This window comes from Nothoprocta perdicaria, unplaced genomic scaffold, assembly GCF_003342845.1.
Source record: "Nothoprocta perdicaria isolate Ctin4 unplaced genomic scaffold, notPer1 scaffold_79, whole genome shotgun sequence".
Taxonomy (NCBI): domain Eukaryota; kingdom Metazoa; phylum Chordata; class Aves; order Tinamiformes; family Tinamidae; genus Nothoprocta; species Nothoprocta perdicaria.
In genome coordinates, this window is record NW_020456076.1 from 805,526 (window position 1) to 826,411 (window position 20,886).

General features: G+C 34.3%; 1 protein-coding gene across 4 annotated transcripts in view; it reads left to right on the forward strand.

Moving 5' to 3' along the window:
* The window catches only part of POT1 (protection of telomeres 1), a 51,955-nt gene that overhangs the window by 10,990 nt on the left and 20,079 nt on the right, over positions 1-20,886 (forward strand). For all 4 annotated transcript variants that reach the window (XM_026051666.1, XM_026051668.1, XM_026051667.1 and 1 more), the window contains 5 exons: positions 907-951; positions 1,639-1,753; positions 5,331-5,461; positions 14,621-14,911; positions 17,361-17,516. In XM_026051666.1, coding sequence (XP_025907451.1) covers positions 907-951; positions 1,639-1,753; positions 5,331-5,461; positions 14,621-14,911; positions 17,361-17,516 — 738 coding nt within the window. The remainder of the gene's footprint in view (positions 1-906; positions 952-1,638; positions 1,754-5,330; positions 5,462-14,620; positions 14,912-17,360; positions 17,517-20,886) is intronic.

Consider the following 20,886-nt stretch of genomic DNA (forward strand, 5'->3'; position numbering starts at 1 on the left):
ATGGGGGTTATATTTACCCTATTCTCCCACTGCTTCCATTTGTCCCTGGTAATACAGCGCGACATGTTTGTTGTGACTGTCAGGTCTTTACCGTCAAGAAACATTTACCACCCTTTTTTAAATGTAAATCATACTTATTTAAGAGTTGTAGGACTTATCAGAAGTTACAGAGGTTTGAATAGTGAAGGATCTAGACTTTTTTTTTTTTTTTTTTTTCTTCTGGGAACATGTATTGGTATGGGGATGACGGGTAGAACAGGCTCTTGCATCTGTAGGGCTGCAGAGGCCAAAGTTTCTCATCCCAGGGTGGGTTTGTGTTGGGGTAAGGCTTTGGTCCAGTCACCTCTGCTTGTTCTGAAAAAGTTCTTACCCTGAAGATAAGCTCTTAGAGCCAGCAATGCTCTAGCCAGACCTGGGAACAATCTTGGAGGAAAGTTTATGCCATTCTGTTGTGAAATTAGCTTGACCTTTTGAACAGGAGTCAACACTGAGCATAGGCTTATTCTAAGCATTGAAATGGACAAAACCTCAAACTGTTTACATTCTGTTTTAAGCAAGTCATTAATAACACTTGGAATTTTTGGCCACAATTTTAATACAGACTTTACTAATCTGATATGTTCAACCAGCAACATTTCTGATTTATAAAATGTATAAGTTATTTAAGGTAACTGTTACCCAAATATAATGTAAATAGGTATTTTTTTCCATAGGATAAAATTTTACTCTTTATAGTGTCAGTTGATCCAGATATCAAAAGTATTTGGTCTATTTTTTGCTGTTTCCGATATAAAAATTGACAAGTAAAGAGTCTCTGTAATATTTGCTTTAGCATCATCAAATCTTGTTATATTTGTATTGCCTTCAAATTTGTACCAGTGAGTTTGCATTTTTATTCCTACTCAGATTTATACTAAAAGGAGCACAAGGGCTTCAGAAATGACATCTGTGGTGAGTTAATCTTCTACGTATCTTCGAACCACATAAGACTTTAAAAGCTTCTAATACAAAAAGCTTCTAAGCTTTTAAAGAAGTTAATCAGCATATCATGCAACCTTGAATTAATTTCTTTAGTGCTCTGAATGTGCTATTTAATACACACAAATACATTGTACAATGCAATTGTACAATGAGTGTAAGATTCTGTTTAATGACAATGCTGTGAAATCATTTATCTGTGTACTGCTACAACTTTTAAAAGCCCTTTGGACGTTAAAATGAATCAGTAAAAATTACTTTCCAGCATTCTTTATTCATGATTTTTCATGACATATTTGACTTTTATTCACCTAAACAGAAATGCTCAGCCTAAGTTGAATTGGCTGCTTAGTTTATAGCAAGAAAGTAATTACAGAATGAAATGGAAATCAAATTTGTCTTAGATCTTCATTGTCTGTGGCAAGAGAAATGTATGCATATCTGTCTGTTTATCTTCAGAGCAGATAGAATGGGTAGGATAAAATCTTACGCAGTACACCTGAAAGAAAAAATTAGACTAGACTAGAAAAATTAGACTAAAAATAGTAATAATAGTAAAATTTTAAATATATTCGATGGTGAGTGTCTGGACTGAATTTTAGGTGAAGGTTTGATGGAATAAATTGCTTTCTGTTCACAAATTTTATCATGTCTTTCCAGTCTGTTGCACCAAAATATGTGTATACACCTCTGAATCATCTTAAAGGTGGAACAGTAGTGAATTTGTATGGAATTGTGAAATTCTTCAAGCCTCCTTATGTAAGCAAAGGAACTGGTATGTATTTAATCCAAAAGAAGACTTAATATCTCTTTCTGTCAAACAGAATTCCTGTTGTTGTTTATTGTGTTTAAAACAAGGACTACAAAAATTCTGGTGATGTTGACCACAATTCTTAGCCTAACATCCAGGGAACAGAATAATAGACAGGTAAGGGACCTCTAATTCAGTTTAGACACACTACTGGATACAGGAGATGAAGAAAGTATTTATCAAGCTAATCCCATCAATATCAAACAGGGGAAGGGACTTGAAAGTACAGAAGTCCTGCACTGTCCCTTGTGGGAAGGGATTGTTCTGTAGCTCTGTAATTCTACCTTGAGACTGTAACAATGAATCTTGTTACAGTGTGTTGTCAATGTGATACCAGCATGCTTGTTTCTTAGAGCAGCTGTTCAACAACTGAATGATTAATTTTGTCTGTGAGGTAAAAGCTTAGGGATTGTGCTGATTTTGCTAGAAACTGCACCATTTTGCTAAGCGTTTGGCAGACACAAAGACAGATGCAATCCCCGCTGCCTTAGATTATACTGTAGTATTTGTTATTTGATCTAGGGCAAATTGTTTTTTCTTATCTTTATAAATTTACTGTGAAATATTAAATATTTTTTCCTGATGGTATTTCTAATTGAACAAAGAAGAAATTTACTGTTTTAATGATTGTTCATTTGTATGGTCTTCCTTTTGTATACCAGTTTCTTGAATAAATTCAATAGCGATGAATTTGTCTAGGTATTCATTCTCTAAAACCAGGAATCTGAAATCAGTGTGTTGGAAAACTTTTATATGAAAAAGTGTTTTTCAGTGAAAATTTAAATATTACAACAATATTACTTAACTTTAAGATAATTTCAGTTACTAAAAAGGTAATGCTGTGACCTTAAAGTTTACTGAACTCAGTGTTAGATTCTGTGGAAAAAACTGCAAGTGTACATAAGTTACCCGTTCTAAAACTGTTTTGTTCATGAAATAAATATATAGATCATATATTTACCAGACAAGTAATGAATCATGGAAGTCTTAATTTATTGCTACTGTTTAAGAAGGAGCATAACAATTTGTTTAGGAGAATTCTACTAGCTAACCGTTGTCAATACTTTGGTTTTAATTCAGATCTGCATGCATTACCTTATAAAATACTTTCAATTTGACTATTGTACAATATACAAGTAAAATACTTTTATATATTTTAGCAGGTTATATTTTATGTGTCTTGTCTCCTTTTGTTAAGGACTTAATTTGGAAAGATAGCTATCTTTAATCTCTATAATAAAGCTCCATTGCAATTTACATTGAAGAAGCTGGAGGAATTAAGATAAATCTCCATTAACCATTAAAGGCTATTAATCTTGAAATTTTATATTGAACAAGACAATATGACTAAAAACATAAAAACTTCTTTATAGTATGTAAATATGTTAAGCTGTACAGCTGTTGTCATATTTGTAAGATAAATTTTACAAGTAAAAATAAACAGCTGTAATATTTTTCTTCATTACAAAAGTATCAGTGGAACAAATTTATCTCGTAAAGGATAGTTATTCTTAATATGTAAATTTTCATAATTTTTTAAAAAATTATCTTCCTAAACTGAAAAAATGAGAATTTTTTCTTTAAGGAAACGTGTACTTTAAAAAGAATAAAATATTTGAGCAATAATATATTATAGTTTCTTGTAACACTGGGAAATTCTTTTAATTCAGGAGTGCTGTTTATAGTTGGATGCTTTTTATCCATGCAGAAAAGTGAATTCAATCACTGAACTATAATACTGCTTTGGAGAACAGAAAGCAATTTTCATATTGCAGTTGAAAAAGGAACTCTTGGTGACTTTTCATTTTTAACCTTCAAAAAGACTTGCTGGATGAGAATTTTTTTAATAGAAAATCATCCTTATGCTGCTTCTTGAAGAGCTTCATTTTAATTAGGTTTATTATCAAAGTGATATTTTGAGGTCATAGTTGAGGAAGAAAATATATAATCAGTGAAACAGGGAGCCTATATATTGTGTAGGAGAGTCTCTCTGGTTATACAGCAAACACAATACTTTATACTACTTTGTCTAGCATGAATTGGTCTTTTCAACTATGCTAATTGTGCAGAAAATGGAGGGGCAGTGTTGAATTTTCCCTCCTTTTCATAGGCATCTGCATGGCTATGAAACCTGCTGACCAAGTTATATAATCACAGCATCACAGCTTTTCTGTTATTCCACTTCAGGTTTCTATGTTGGGTACCATCCCTGCATTGTAGTGTATTATCCCGCGTCTTCTCAGGAATATAAATCTAAGGACTACCTGGGTTCTCTTTTACTCTTTATTGCTCATTTGGGTAACATCTCTGTATCACTATTTTTTTAAGTTTGAATCCATAACCAGTGGAATAAACCCACCCCTGTTTGTACTGCCACAGTAGATAGGTGCAGTTCCAGGTCAACCACTGTCTTCATGTGTGTTTATCTAAGCACAGAGCAGCAGATTAGGTGATCATCTGATACCTTTCTGAAGTCTTTTCCAGTAATGTGCAAAAGAATGACATTTAACCGTGCCTAAGTACCATAGATTAGAATATATCATTATTGAGGTATATGAGAGTAATTGTGAGGAGGAAAATAAAATACTGTCATTGCAGAAATACTGCAGATCTGTTTAAAAGTTGTGATTCAGAACTTTAGGTTTGAATAAGAATCAGCATAATAAATATCCATCTGAAAAACACCCTTGTCTTCAGGTTTAAAAGTAACTATGAGTGGATTTGCAGTTGTTTTTAAATGTATAGCCAAGTTGATGCTGGTTATTTGAGAAGTTCTTAGACAGGTCTGTTCTTAGTCTACCCACACTGTCACTTTGCACTGTCATTCCCTTTTATGTTTGTAAGATATTTGAACACACATAATTCTATAACCTGAACTGTAAAATACAACGATACATATACTGTATTCTGCGTCATTTGCTTTGTCATGACTGTGTACTTGTTTTCAGGTTGATCTTCTAGGTTACTGATTAAATTGAAAATTTGTTACCGAACTTTAACTTTAAAAAGGCACATTTCGTATTTTCACTATACCTTCAAAGTACTACTTTGTGGCTGCATCTTTGCAGCTTGTATCTTGCTTGTACATTTTGGTGAAGTGAAAGATAAGTAATTAATTCTTTCACTTGTTTTTAGAACTTACAGAGCTCACTGTCTTTTCAGAAGACAGGGCAGATAAAAATTTCAAGGATTATAAAACTGGACATTTACCTATCCTTCTGATTTTATAGAAACTTGAAAAATGCTATGTGTGTCACAGAAGATTAAAGTTGTGTGTTCTTCAGTCACATGTTCGTGCTTAATCACCCCTTTCATTTTCAACTATATCTGCTAATGATGTGTACAAAGGACCAAGCTTCTATCGTTAGGCTGTTGTAATTAAAGTGATTTTTGGAAGAGTTACGTTGATCATAGCAGAAAAACATGGCTATATGGCCATTCATCCCAACTTTAATATGTGGTTATTAATCACTCCATAATGCCTATTGCTAATTCAAACACTGTATTTTCTTTTTTCTATCAACTATTCTATATTTTTCAGATTACTGCTCAGTTGTAACAGTTGTGGATCCATCAAATGCAAAGTTAACCTGCACTCTGTTTAGTGGAAATTTAGATTCCCTTCCAAAAATTTACAAAATTGGAGATATTGTTCGATTTCACAGAATAAAGGTGAGTACTGTTTTTTTTTAAAAAAAAAAAAAAGTTAGCAATAACAAAGCTTGAAGTAAGTACTCTTGAGAGTTCTAGGCAATTTAGGAGTGTGTGAAATGCTGATGAAAGGGGTAAAGATCAATGGTACAGAGCATGTCAGTTTTGATAGTCTATAATAGGAGAGAAGAAAGTGTGCCACTAACTGAAAAGTGCTAAGATTTATCCAGTAATGGAAATTGAAAATTGCCCATTGAAATTGCTAAGAAAGATGTTAAGATCTTTCTGAAATAGTCTGAAATAGTTTTTTTAAAGTATATGATTGGTACTATATGTATATGTATTTGCAGTTCAGAGGGAAAACTAGTTAACTTATTCAAGATTAATATAAAACTTGCTTTCAGGCCTCTTATTATGTAATTACAGTAAAATTGGACTAGATTTAGACTCTGAAGCACATGTTGATTACCACAACCAATTGTTGTCAGTTTTCGAAGTTCATTGATTTGACTTTGAATAAGGAAGTCTTATGGTACATTTCAGATTCTCTCTAATAGAGATAACTAGAGAATCTATTAGATATTCTAATCTAATAGAGATAGATGTTTCACAGATATCCTGATTTCTGAAATTCAATGGAGGTAGAAATGCGTTTCTTTTGAAATCAAAATGCATATTTTACAGTATGTCTGTTTTACTGCAATTCTTGCAAAAAAAAAAAAAAACAGTTGTAGAAAGTGATCAAAATAGAAGAATTTAAAAATTGCATATCTGGAGTAGTTTTTTGGTGAACTTTCTGAGAAGTGAGAAGAACAGGTTAAAACCAAAAAGACAACTCTTGGGGAAATCATGTGCATGTACTGTACTAGAGGATGGTGTTTTCATGGAGCTTCTCTGGTTGAGTATGGAAGCTTTTAATATCTTTGGCTTAATGCATAATACTTAAGTTAAAAAAAAGCAAGAAGAGAAATCTTGCCAGTACTGACCAAGGCTGCAATATTTTGTCTTTATTGTTATGTTGGCTTTTATCCTACCTCCGTTGTATTATTCAAACCCTTGCCACAATGAGTCAAAGTTAATTTTTTTTCTTTGACTTTTCCTTAGTATTCATTATTACCTCTAAGTGATTCACAAATGAGAATTTATATCCTCACTTCCAGTATAGTGAATTGATATTCTTGATTTCCATTTTTACTCTTAAGGAATTAGAGAAAAGTGACATTAAAATAAAGCATTAAGTGTTCAACTTGTTCAGAATTTTCTTCTCTGTGTTGTCCAGTACAATCATGGAATAGTTGGGGTTGGAGGGGACCACTGGAGATCTTGTCCAACACCGCTATTTAAGCAAAGTTTGCAGGAACAGATTTTCCAGGACCATGTCCAGTCAAGTTTTGATCCAAGGATGGAGACTCACAGCTTCTCTGGGCACCCTGTTCCAATGTTCAACCACCCTCACAACAAGTATTTTGCGTTCAAGTGGAATTTTCCATGTTTCAGTTTGTGCTCACTGTCTAGACAGTCACTACTTAGGATGTGTTTTATTGTAGCTTGTATCAAGAATACATAGTCCTATAGAGCACTCTACACTTTGAAAGCGTAGTATTCATTGACATCAGCTGTATCTGTGAGAGGTCTAGTGCTCCTGCAACTTGGTGCCTCTGGGGTTCAAGTTGAATTCTTGAAAGGTGAGGAGCAAATGTGTGACCTCTCTTGATAAACTTTGCTTATGTGACCTCCTCAGTATAACACAATTTCCATAGCAATTACAAAGATCAAAGACTTAATTCCCTGGCTTTCTATTATACTAATCTTGATCTTATTGTCCTTCTTTACTTCTGTGCTTTAATTTATTCAGTACATAGGCTGCAGTTGCTGGAATGAATAAGGCAGGACACCTACCAGTGACGGCTGCTTCATTACACAGCTCTGTTTCATCACTACACATTGAGGCAGCCATTGAATAGGAGAATATCCTTTGGAAAAATAGGGTAATGAAACAGAGTATCATAGTATGGATGCAACATGAGCTGAAATGTGTTTGCGCAGGCAATATGTGCAAGCGTGTACACAGCTGCGGCACCTACTAACTTTTGAAGGCTTGCTTGTTGTAATTTTAAAGTTCTAATTTTGTAGTTGGGAGCAGTCTGATAGATCTTTAGAAGAGCAAACACAAAAAAAGGCAGCAGGAAGAAAACAAGTTATTTGCATGTTGTCATGTTCGGATTGCCTATATAAGCACACTTCTCCTTTGAGCAAAACTTTCTTATATCCATGACGTAGGCAGTGATTGTCTCTATAGCCAAAGTCACTTGGAAAACATAAAATGTTTTTTATGCAAGTTTCAAAACTGTTTGCCTTTTCAAAGAAGATTGATACTTGGGAATCTGAATATTAATCATATGAGGCTTTGCATCATAAAAACATGGAAGGGTCAATCACATCCTCTTTTTTTCACTATTGCTACTAGCCCTATCCTGTTTCTCTCCTTGAGTATTACGCTCATCAACCTAGTAACAGCATTTGTCCCACTAGGTTTTTATCCCCAATCTTAAGGCCAATGTTTTCATTACTTCTGGGAACAATTCTCTTCTGATTTCTGTGTTCAGCTGCAGGGTTTCTTTTATCAGTGTATTTTTACCTTAGCCTTGTCCAGTTTTGTCCCATTAGAGTTGCTTCCTCTCCCTTGCTGCTTACTGCAAAATGGAAACTACTGAGGAGTGCAGGAGAAGAAATAGCTATTTGCTGCATTCTTGTTCCTGGCCATAGCTGTCTGACTGATAAGGATAACAACAAGAAGTTGTCCAAAGTTGCAGGAGAATCCATTGAAAAGGCTGTTGAAAAAACATGTTGCCTACAGCTATACTTGGACCCTGTTTTCAGATTCTTGCTCAGAAGAGAGGAAGCAAAATTATTTACTAAACAATCATAGTATTTTTAGCACAGGAATGCTAACTTATTTTTTTTCTTGTAAATGTCTGTATTGCAGTTCTTGATTAACAAGAATATATCAAAGGTCCGCCACCCTTCTTTTGTTTAACAGTGATCGAGAGGGAAATTATTTTGTCTGATTTGAACATACATGCTTTTGTATATATGTCAACAAAAATAGTTATTGCATTTTCTGTTCATTTTCATCTTTGAAATCCATTAGGGCAAAAATTTCTGACACTCGTGCTTTGATGCCAGCAGGTCTCAGAAATGGTAAAGGAAAGTTTTAATACTTACTCATAATAGCTTAAATCTTTGTACAGATTTTACTTTCCTTATTTTATCACTTTTATAAGAGGGTGCCTTCAGCTATTATTTGTAATTCATTCTTCTTGTTTCAGTGTTCAAAATGTTGTAATTTATATTGCAACACAAATTGTTTAGTGAGTTATTTCAAACTGGTTGTCTACTCTTACCACTTCTCTATTCATACTGACGGAGTTATGTGTATATTATGATTAAAATATTAACATCCAAATATGAGAAGGTAGCCTCAAGATGTATTATCCAAACTTAGGAAGGCTGTGGTATAGTATACTTAGTGTGAGAAAACAAAACTTACAAAATATAAGAAAACATCACAAAAGTATTTGGGATTTTTTGGAGAGACAGGAGACTATTTTCATAACCATACAATCTGTGACAACTACCAAAACTTCTAAATTGAAGTTAAGCTGAGAATGCTGTGTGGTTTCGCGTCTTGGGTTCTGTTGTCTATCATTTTTGTGCAGTATAAGTTAGTTAAGTTAGTAAATCAGTGACAATTTCAAGAAAGCTTCATAATTTTTGTTTGTGTTGTAGTGTCATCAGTGTTTCTGTTCGTTTGCATATTCCAGCATGGGTTGTGCAAATCACTTTGCAATTTTTGCTTTGTTTTTCTTTTTCAGAGAGAATTTGTCTTCATCTCTCTTTTTCCTATTTTTTTCCCCCTATCCTCTCCCATCGTATCTCATCTCAGGCACTGAATGAATATCAGAACAGAAAGCAAATGTTTCCTGCTTTCTCATCTGGCTCGTGCTCATAACTGATTTTCTGTTGTGGGTTCATGGCTGTTGTCTTCCAGTCTTTATTTACTTGATGTTTGGTTTTTTTTTTTTTTTTTTTTTTTTTTTTTTTTTTTTTTTCTTTTGCATTTTTTTAAGGGTTTTCATTGTTGTCCCACACCGACTGCCCGTTTGGGGGTTAGGGAAGCGAGAGAAAAAAATGAGACCATGTTCAGCTTTGGTTATGTATTCTCACTGGGCTAGAGTTAGTTTTTACCTCAGGCCTTTCCTCACAAAAGGCTCACAAACAAGGAGATATGTTGCAGGGCTGAAGTTTCTTCTGCAAATGAAAGAAAAACCTGTTTCTTATCTGTGGGCCCACACATTCCTGAAACATGTAGTCTCCATGTGACTTTTCTGCAAAGAAAAGATTATGTAGGTTCAAAACTTAGCTCATTGCATAAGTCTGAGCTAGTCTTTGACTTTAAGGATATAACTTTTCTAATTAGTTTTGTAAAATATAAAGTTCTGATACTCACAGGTCTGGAGAGGTTAAGTAAGAAAAAACTCCAATTGCCATAATCCTCTTGAATTCTTTTTATCTCCATGCAAGTTCTAATAAAATTGGGAAGAGTATCAGCAATGGTGGAACAGTGTATTTAAAATACTGATGAAATTACCTGTCAGTATTCTTAAATGTGGTTTTTGAAAAATGCCTATTTCATTTGTCTGCAGTCTCCAAGATACACAGAACATAATGGACCTAGGACCTGGATTTTTCTTGGAGAAGTCCATAATACAAGGGAGCATCCCCATCTAATAGCAAAGACCATTTAGGAGTTATATTATCAGGCCCTTCATAGCATAAAGGATTTCAGGAAAATCCTAGTCTGGTCAAAATGCTTGTCTGAGACATAAAAGCATGATTACTTACCAAGGCACCTTTTCAGCCTGCTCCTGTTTTGTTGCTTATTTAAGTTGCCAGAAGCACTGCAATAGCATTTAGTAGGAGAAAGCAACGTTTGTGTATAATTCATCAGTGCTCAAATGGTAAGCGGTATTTATGATGAGTTGCCTCCAAATTTTGAAAGCTGCATGACTCAGATCAGGTAGGTTAGACCCATATTTTACTGGACCAGGGCCTCCTAGATGCTTCTACATTATGTGTTGGATAGCTGCCCTGCCAAAAATAAGATGGTAATAACCCCATAAAAAAAGCTAAATATCTGGTCAAACAAACTAAATTTTTGTCTTTACAATGAAATACCTTTGTGTTTTTTTTCGTATCAACTGTGCTCCAATTATTCTAGACCACATTTCCAGTTAAAATGCAGTGCAAATGCCTGCAAACCTTTGTGGAAAATGGTGAGCGTTTTAGAGGATTGAAAGACATACCTTTGTGACCAGGTCCCCAGGACCTAGCATAAGGTAAAATTTTTATACATTTACTATGAAGAAAGCTTGTTAATAGCCATCGTTGACAGGAACAAATAAGTTTGTAACACATAGTACTTTTTATTATCTTTGTGGATTTATCCCAAGTTCCTGTGTATGTGTCCGTATAAATTTTCACTTGAAAATGCCGCTGTGTAGGCATTTTTCCCCACTTTCCAGAAGTCTTTTAAAATATGCAGTACAGTCAAAATATGGAGTAATTTATTCTGGGAAGCTTTATAGCTCTTGAGAGGATGAGTTTTAGTGTGGCGAAGGGAGCGTTTCCGCAGGCGGTTCTTCGCTAGGAAAGTAGAGTGTTGCTGAAGCAGACAAACTCAGAGAGCTTGTGGAGTTTCCATCCCTGTTCCATCACTGTCTTTGTTTAAGATCATGAGATCTTGCTTCTTTGTCAGCTGCACCCTGTGTGGGTCACATAGTGCCATACATCTGTATACAAGTGTTTAGCTAGGTGGAAAGAATTGTTCACTGTAGTAACTAGTTCTTAAGATGTGTTGCCCACAGGCAATCTCACACCCTTTCTTTTCTCTTCACTGGCATCTCACATAGACTAGAATTCTGCAGTTAAGAGGACGGTAGGTAGCAAAATGTGAACATTGATCTTCTGTTATTTTAGTTTATTATTTTATTGCCAACCATGAATCCCCATGAATGGGGATTGTGTGTGTTTTCATCACTGCTAAAGCTGAATATATGTTATAGTGAGAGCTGAATGTATACCTAGACTGGAATACAAATTTAGACAATGTATTTCAAACAATGTTGATGATTGTGGTCAGGACCTTTTTTGGTTTGTTTGTTTAAACCATGCCTTCTAGCTATTTGCACTATATTTGTTAAATGGATCTGATCTGAAAATATTTTTATCCGAGAAATCTCTATCTATTATATATTGTCTTTGCAAAGCATTTCAGATATTCTGAGGTGAACTGTGATTCCAGTAGTTTTGTACTAGTCCTTTGTATTGCACTTGCCTTTACAGTTTAATAATCAGTTTTGATTGAAAGGTACCTTGGAGATGCTTTATGCTTTACTCAATATCACACTTCCCTCTTCCACCGAGTGAGCTGTATAACACTGGCCTCACTAAAATAGAATTCAAGTGTATTAAGTTAATGTAAATCTATTTATAGAGCATTTCAAGACATGAGTATATGCAGGAAAGAGTTCTCTCCAACTGAAAGCAGTAGAAAGTTTTTCCATTGAATTTAGAGTGGCAATCCAACTTCAATTTTTTATTTTAAGAAAGCTTAGTAAAAGGCTCCTGCAGATTATGTTGGAACCTACTTGCCTACTGATTGCAAGGAAAATGCATGTTATCTACTTTTTTTTATCTTAAAAAAATTGGTGTTTAGCAAACATTTTTTGTTGTTCCCACTCAATTCAGTTTTTTTTCCTCTATTGCTATTTTCCCTCCGCCAATAATAATGAACTATAGCTGTCTAGTAATTACACAAAAAACACTGGGGAAATTCTCATCTTACATAGAAGTCTCAAGTTAGCCTTTTTCCTAAAGTTAATTCAATTTGCAAATCATTTAAGTATGAAAATATAACTAATCTACAGTATCATTGCTTAACTTGATTTGAGATCTTAGAGTGCTGTAATGGAGCAACATTTGCCCAAGAGTTTAGTGATTCCTCATCACTGTAGCAGCAATTTGTACAAGTCGAGAGAGTTTCTTTGAACATCTTCTGTTCTGTGGGCTTTTGACATGTTTCTCTTTGCCACTTATGAAATATTTTCCCTTGAAATTCATTGTACATCCTCTTCTATTCTGTGGCTTGCTAAAGAACGTTGTTGCATTCTGCCTACCTTTGAGACCACTCATTGGCCTCTCTACTTACCCTGAGGAAACTTCTTTGTGCTTCGGAACTGCTGGTTCGTTTTCTCACCATGACCCAATGGTTTACTGCTTTACATATTTTATTTTCTTTATTATTTTACAAGTGCCTTGTCCTATGTTCAGGCTGATATCAAATCAGAAGGTACTAGGAAATGTAATAGGTACAGTATGTTCAAACATAGACTTAAGAATACTGAAAATATGTGATGGCAATGTGATGCCATCAAGGCATTGGAATGCGAAGGAAATTGTGGTCAAGTAATAGTGGGAGCCTGGGGAGACAATGTTGTTTCTTGAGCTGTCTTCCTGGGAAATTAAGAGCCATCATGACTATCTCTATTGGAGGTGAAGAACAGAATTTTTAATGGAAAGTAATAGTATTTTGAGTAATTAGATAAATTGGTGAAGCAATTAAATTAATGAATAAATAGATACAATTGGAATTAAGCACTTTGATGTGTGAGACGATACTTAAAATATGCTTCAAGTAGCTTTTGATGCAAGTGAATAAATAAAATTGATAAAAGGACTTTCCTCTTCTGTGGTTGCTACGTAATTTTGCAAAAACGTGGAATGTATTGACAGTGACAGCAGCTCAAAGATAAAACTTTACATTTATGTCTGATAATGCTTTGCCCTTGCACTGCAACATTCTTTTTCCAGATTGTGAGTAATTCTTAATTCAAAATACTTTGTTATGAAAAACTGTATACTTTCCTGATTTTTCCACCAGCTTTTGTTGTACTTTCTGAATATAAATGTACTTCCACAGTTTAAATCTAAAGGTTAAAATCCATTAGTCAGATCTGGAGAATGCTTAAGTACATAAAATGTTATCCTAGAGATGATCCTGGAGACGTGTATGCCTCTAGGCAAGACCTATGCTAATGTGACAGAGACTAAAGGACTTTTTATTACCAAACCTGAACTACTTTGCTTATGAATTCACTAAGATTATGTGTTGGTTATGTCTCTGTCAAATGTTGCTATCTAGAACTTCCTTGTTACATCTTTTGTGTTCTGTACTTTTTAATCGGTAGTATTTTTATGATTTGAAAACTCAACCCTGGGAATCTTAGACTAGTGTTTCTTATAATTGGCTTATACAGAAAGAAGTCCTCTTCCTTTTCTGGGAAGCAAATTTTAATTAAAAAGGGATGCACATGAATAGCTGTTTAAATCAAGGTCTGAGATTTCTGGTTCCTAACTCATGTGGATGTCACAGGGAACAAGAAGAGCCTACCTGTTCCTTGGAGGAACACCATGGAGTGTGCACACGGGTTTGTGTGGTAGCAGATACACTGCTAAATCAGCAGGATACAAAGGACCTGCCATGTGCAAGGCAGTGGACATAAAAGTAATACTGAAAGTTCTGTTCATAATTCAGGAGAAGAAAACTGGTCCCTATTTGCCTTCTAGGTAAAAAATAATTTCCTAGAATTAATATCTTATTCCCCACTTCTGTAATATTACAGTCTATATGAGATACAGAAACAAAAATCAATAATTTCTTTGCTTTACCAATACTCTGCTGTGTGACCCTTAAAAATAAAAACTTTTGCTGGTGTCTCAGTTTCCCCATGTGTAAAGAAGCAATAGTGGTGCATTCTCCAGTTTTATACTTCGAGATTGGTGAATAAAATGCTTTGCACTAATGCTGTGTATTTGCAGGTAAATATTAGTCAGCCTCTTCAGAAATTATTGGTATTATGCAATACTTTTTGTTTATTGGCTTCATCTTCATTATGGTAGCTTTCTCTTTGTGTTTTGTTCTCATTTGACTCTTTTCCCTCATAGTACCACAAACAAAAATTATCAATGTGCCATGCTTTTTGAATGTGATAAGACTGAAATCTATGTGTATTGTGATGCAGTGCAGCGATTCATATTTTTCCTTGTGTTTTATTACAGATCAGAGAATACAATGGGCAGATGCAGGGAATTACTAGTGGGGGATTTGCATCCTTGACATTTGATGGCACTGTAGGTGCACCTATAGTTCCTCGAGCCTCCAGTAAATTGTACACCTTCTTAGATGAAGAGCAGAAAACAATAGAAGAACTGCGTGCCTGGGCAGTTAGTAACCTAACCATCTCCGGACCCACAGCGAAATTATCTGGTGTTCAGCCCATGATGTTCTTTGATCTCACTTGCCAGCTGGTAGGGAAAGCAAGAGTGGATGGCTCTTCTTTTCTTCTAAAGGTAGACCTCTTTTTTTAATAATGTATTATCATTTATGTATGAGGACGTTATGATTCTGTTTTGATAAAACAAACATATTGATTCATTACATTATAATTTAATTTATAATAATTATGTAGATAAATATTTGGATGTTAAGTGAATAAGATAAGTACTTTTTGACCATTTTATGGAAACAAAATAGAAATCCCTGTTTTCTTTAAAATTGTCTAATTTCTTTAGAAAGGTTTTATAAGATGGCATTGTTCTGGAATGTAGTTTCAGAAATGTTTTTGCAGAAATGATTTTGCAGGGCTTAAAGCTGAAAAATATTGATGATTTTAAACTTTTCTGATCAACAACTTTTTTTTTTAACTATAGATTATAGTTTAATGCAGCTAGCCTTCACTGGAAAACAAATGAATGGATTTAGTATATTACCTTTATGATTAACTTTAGGTAGCCTTGATAACTTATTATGTACATAATTGCATAAACACCTGAGTGATGAATAGCTTTTCTTCCATTTCATGTCTTACATAATATTCCTTGGTACAACTACATTGGTACTAGTAGTACTACATATTGTTTTGGCATGTTAGGAAGGATACATTGCATTATTCCTTTAATGAAGTAACAAAGATTCTTTTTGTGCATAATGATGTTTGTACTACACAAACGTTAAGCGTCACCCTATAATATGCTCTGCAGTTGTTACAAATACTTCAATTTAAACTGCCTCTTGTGAAATGAATGTCAGATGAGACCTTGTTAAACCTCAGAACTTTGTGGACTGTAAGTAAATTGCTCATTAGTTCCTCTGTTTTTTTAATCTCTTCTGTAATTTGCATAAAAGCTGGTAAGTTTTTGAGGTAATGAACTTGATCTGTGCTCATGTTTTTGCAAGTGAAAAAGAAAACCAGCTACTTTTCTAAGGGTGTTTTTCCTCTTCAGAGGAGAACTTATGGGCTTATACATTTCTTCAAAAGATGTCCTGGCTTCAACCCAATTCAACAATTTATTCCTCCAAAAAATGGCATTTTAAGTATAGAGCTATCAAATTTTCCCAAGTAAAGCTAGTTAGAAAATAATGAGAACTCAACAAACTTACAGTTCTTTCTGTCAAATATAGTGATTTCATAGCATATAGCCAGTGGAATAAATCTGTTTCTCTTAGTTCTGGAAAGGCCTGGAAGGTTAGGTAATGGTCAGCATGTCAATCGAAGGTGTTTTTAAAGTATACCATGTTTACAGGCTTTTTAAAAACCGTGGCAGCATGTACCACCTCATTATCCAGACCCTTCACAATATACTCGTATTTGGGAAAGTTAATTTGATGTTATGGGCCTTTTTCCCTGTCAACAGTTTTCCCTTTTAATTCTAATTCGGCTTGAGTTGTTCTCAGAGTGTTTACACGTCTTCACTGCTGTTTTTACTGTGGACCCTTTGATCCTCAGCAGTTCAGCTTGTCCTGATGACACGAAAAGGTAGAAACCCCTTAAAAACGTAACCTTTGGTAGTACTGTTTTTTGCAGTGCCAAATTCATGGAATAAGATATTTTGGCAGCATGAATTGTCTAAAAATTAGCTTATATTGGACCAGTATCCATGGATTTTTGTGAAACGCAACTTTTCAATCTTAGTCTCAAATCCCTCTGTGTCTATCTTTTTTGATATCAGTTCTCCAAATCATTATATCTCTTAACTTTAAGAAAGGCACATCTTTAGGAATTGTAAACTCATGAAGCCATAGTTTACAGAGAATTTGGCAGAGCAGTTATAACTGAAAGTTTGGAGTTTGCACCCCAGAAATCTGCACATCAAAGTACTGCATCTGCTGTTTTTTGTCTCCTGGAAATCTTAGTTTTCCACAGAATTTTGGTAGCTCAAAAATAGTTCTGTTTATGTTTTAGTACTTAAGTATCTGTCAGTGATTTAGCTCTAAGAAACCACTTTGTAGAATCTCATCACTAAGTATATGTGAAATTTTCCTTTTGTGCTATGGTCCACATAACCAGGAATGTAGACTCAAGCTGGAAATCATCAGTAGTTAATGGAGTGTATGCTGTGTACTCAGTCTGCACATATTACAACTAAAGTGTTTTAAATCTTCAGCTGAGATTCAGGTATTTAAAGTATGAAGTTCTGCATGCAACGAAGTCTCCTTAATTGTATCCACTGGAGAAGCAGGTGATGTTTTGACAGGGCTGTTTTTTCTTTAATATTAGCAAGTTTTGATTTTTGACAATTGATGCAATTCTGCACAGAGGTTATTTTATTCTCTGTAAAGAATTATAAAAAGGTGCCTTAAAATCTATCCGAGTAGTTTAAGGAACTTAGAATGTAGATCCTAAGCAAGATGTTTTGTTGCTAGCAATTTTTATCAAGCAACCGAAGAGTAAGAAGTGTTATTTCAACCAATCAACCTGAAGACTCTTGAGCATTTTGGAGTGGTTTATTTTCATTGCAGGTTTGGGATGGCACAAAATGCCCCTACCCAACGTGGAAGGTACCTGTGGAATCAAGAGACTTGGAAGGAGAGAGAGGTCTACTTCATCAGCTGCGAAATCTCACAGTGGACATTCTTGTCTATGACAACCATGTACAGGTGGCAAAATCCCTTAAGGTAACACACAGTTTTAATACTGTGGTGTTGTTAGTGTTCTGTGGCCTGCTCTCTATTTAGAACTCATTTCAGAAAAGTAACAATCCTGTTCTGCTGTTAAATGATTTCAGATGTTACTTTTTTCTTTTTACTGTCTTCCTCCTCCTTTTACTTGAATGTAGAATTCCTTCAACATGTGTGAAACAGTCTCATTACCCCGAAATCGACAAGAAAAAAAAACCCTTTCCAATTAGGCAGCTCTTTCCTGACTTTGTAACATCGTGCATAATCCTGTGAACATAATGCTCACAGAAAATGTATGCTATTGCTTAAAAATTATTCTTTCAAATGATATAAGCTGGTATTAAGCTTATAGTCCCATTAAATGCCTGCAAGTCTGAAGTTAATGAATGATCTGTGCTACAAACTTAGGCATTTTGAAATGCATATCCTCATTTAGTGGGTCAGTAATGTTGATTATGCGTACATAGATAGAACAACAACATAATTAAACATTTGATCTTCAGCAATACTGCCATCTTGCTTCTGAATACAGCAATTTAGCAAAAATATCCATCTTTCATTTTATGGCTTGTCGTCTGTTCACATGTATGACTTTTAAGATTGTGTCTTTACCAGAAAATAAAAATTACTGATACTTTATTTGTAGTTGTTAGTTTGGGACTAACAGGAGACACAAAATCAATTTGATATATTTATACATATACCTAAATGAATATCAAATAATAAAATAGATGGCATTTGTGTAAAACTTCACAAGCAAATGTGCTCACAGAAGTCTTTCATTTCTTATAGCTTCTCGCACAGAATTGCTATCTTAACTGACTTTTGTGTTGATTGAATAAAGGATGATGTTTCAGTGAAGCAATATATTGTGAAAGTGAAGGAAAATTTAATTAATGTTACATATCCATCAGTTCTTTTTTTTTTAACTTCTCATATATCGTTTCTTCTATTATACACTTACTTTTGCTAGATGCTCTATTACATAAGCTCTGATGCCAAAAGGAACACCTAAGAAACCCATTTTGACCTTCTGAGCAAGACAAGTTTTTTTCCTTCCACTGTGTTCAAAGCTGCATCAGGACTGATCATTCTAAACGAAAAGGAATATTTTTAACCACTACTTTTCAGTTGTTGCTATAATTGGTAGATTGTATTTTAGTGGAATTATAGAATAAAAAATTCTGATAACCTAGCAACTGAACTCTAGAAGATTTATTAAAGTAAGGTTGTAATTTATGCAATTAGTTTTATATTTTACTTCACATAATAATCTAAAGGTAATTGAAATACTCTGTGAGTCTATTAATCTATTTAACAAAACCCTGAACTAAATGAGATATTATACAAAGATTAAAAAAAAAATTATGCCTAAACATAAAACTGGAGGGAGTTTAACGTATGTACAGAATATCTTCCTGAGTGCAGGCATAAGAACAGTGTCAGTAGAAACTGTACCAGTGTTTTTTGCCAGTTTATGGTTTCAAAAACAAGTTCATGATTCTTTGAGACATTCTGTTTTTTAAAAGGACTTTAGAACTTTATTTCTGTGTAAATTGCTGATAAAATGTTAAGTTACACTCTCCAGTGTTGTTTTGTACCATTTGCAGTAACAGTCGCAGCTTTGAAATTATGTTTTGGTGTAGAAACAATCTGCTTTACACAGCCTTGGTATCAAGATGTGCAGATTGAGAAAACAGAAATATTTGCTTTTATTTTACAATTGTATCTATGTGACCATGCTCAGTCAAAGAAACCAAGTAAACACTGCACAGTCTAGAGATAATGAGTAGTTTGTTACAGTCAATTTATGTCAAATCCTAGAGCAGTGTCAGGAATATTTCTGCAAGGTTTTGTTAAAAATTCCTTGTTTGAGTTGTCTATCCAAAAGGCACTGAATATGAGTATAATTTATCCAGTTTCCCATGTCATCTAATATTTACAGTGTTCGACAGAACTTCAGTAATATTAAAGCTTTGTTACATTTGATACTCTAAGTAGACTTTCTGTCACATATTTTTACTGGCCTCCCTTTCACAGTGGGTAAGATTGTTACTTTTCAGCATTTGTTGCTTTAGCAAAATACAGAGTTTTTGGAAATCTCAGATCCACAGGAAATGGGTCATATCCTGGAGCATAAAGAAATAGAGCTACAAGTAAGGAAAGGCAGTGGTTTTCACTGCATCTTCCAGAATATCTCTTTTCCCTCTATCTCTCGCTGTGTTCCAGCAACAAAGTGAACCTGCTGCTTTATTTTAAGTGTCTTTCTTAATCCAGCTCTTCCAGTGGTTCTCAGGATTCACCTTAACCTTGTAATTCCAGAATGGGTGGCATGGTTTTCTCTACCTGGAGGAATTTTGTTAGATAGTAAGTGTTGTGATAAGTATTGGTGATTAAGAGAGGAGGGCTACAGTTTGAACTCAAGCTAGAGATCTCCTTTTTGAACAGTCATACATTGTATATGTGGCATTGTGAGTTCCTCTCGTGATTATTGTTGATTATTTTGTGTTACAATGTATTTTTTAGTTAACACAATAAGAGTAATTAACCTTAAGCACTCATGCAAGTTCTAATCGTTAGTTTCAGAGTGTTTACACCTTGTTAAATATATTTTAGGTGCAGAATTTGAATGTTTTCCACTGTGTGCCTCCTGTGCTATTCAATGTCTTTTCTATGTTTTTTGACAGTGCTGCTTTGGACTAAGTTTTGCCTATTTATTAATGCCCAAGTCACATTTCCAACCTGCTGGTTACATAAGTTGCATGGTTACAGTATCTCGTTTCTTATTTTTCAGAACTAGGTAGTGTTGTTATCACCTATCTATTGTATCGCCCCCACTTCCGTCCTTATAATTATCAAAAAGACAAAGAGAAAATCCCCAAATCTGTTGATAGATTTAAGTTGGAATTTTCTTTTATCTTTTATTCCTTGGATACAAGGATTATGCTTAAATACTTTCTCTCACTTGCCAGTTGTGCGTAATTTACTCAAAATAGACTGTTCACATGATAAAATGAAGAAATCGCTTTAAATACAGTTGCAAAGCCAGGAAAAATTGTAGAGGTTTATTTGTTTACGTGATATCTGTAGATAAACTTGTTGTGAGTATCCACTGAAACTGCCAGTAACAAATGACTTTTAATATTCTATTTGTGTCTTAAACAAATTTTGACATAACCCACATTTGCTTTGAAGCAATTATGAGAATTTACTAGCTCTTTAGCTCTAACTACTTACTGGAAGCTGTAGGTGTGATTTCTTTAGTTTTGTCTTTTAACCTTAATATCTGTTTTTTAAAATATTCATATTTGAATTCACCTGAAAATAGGAACTAGTATATTTATAGCATTGCCGGAAATGAGTGCCT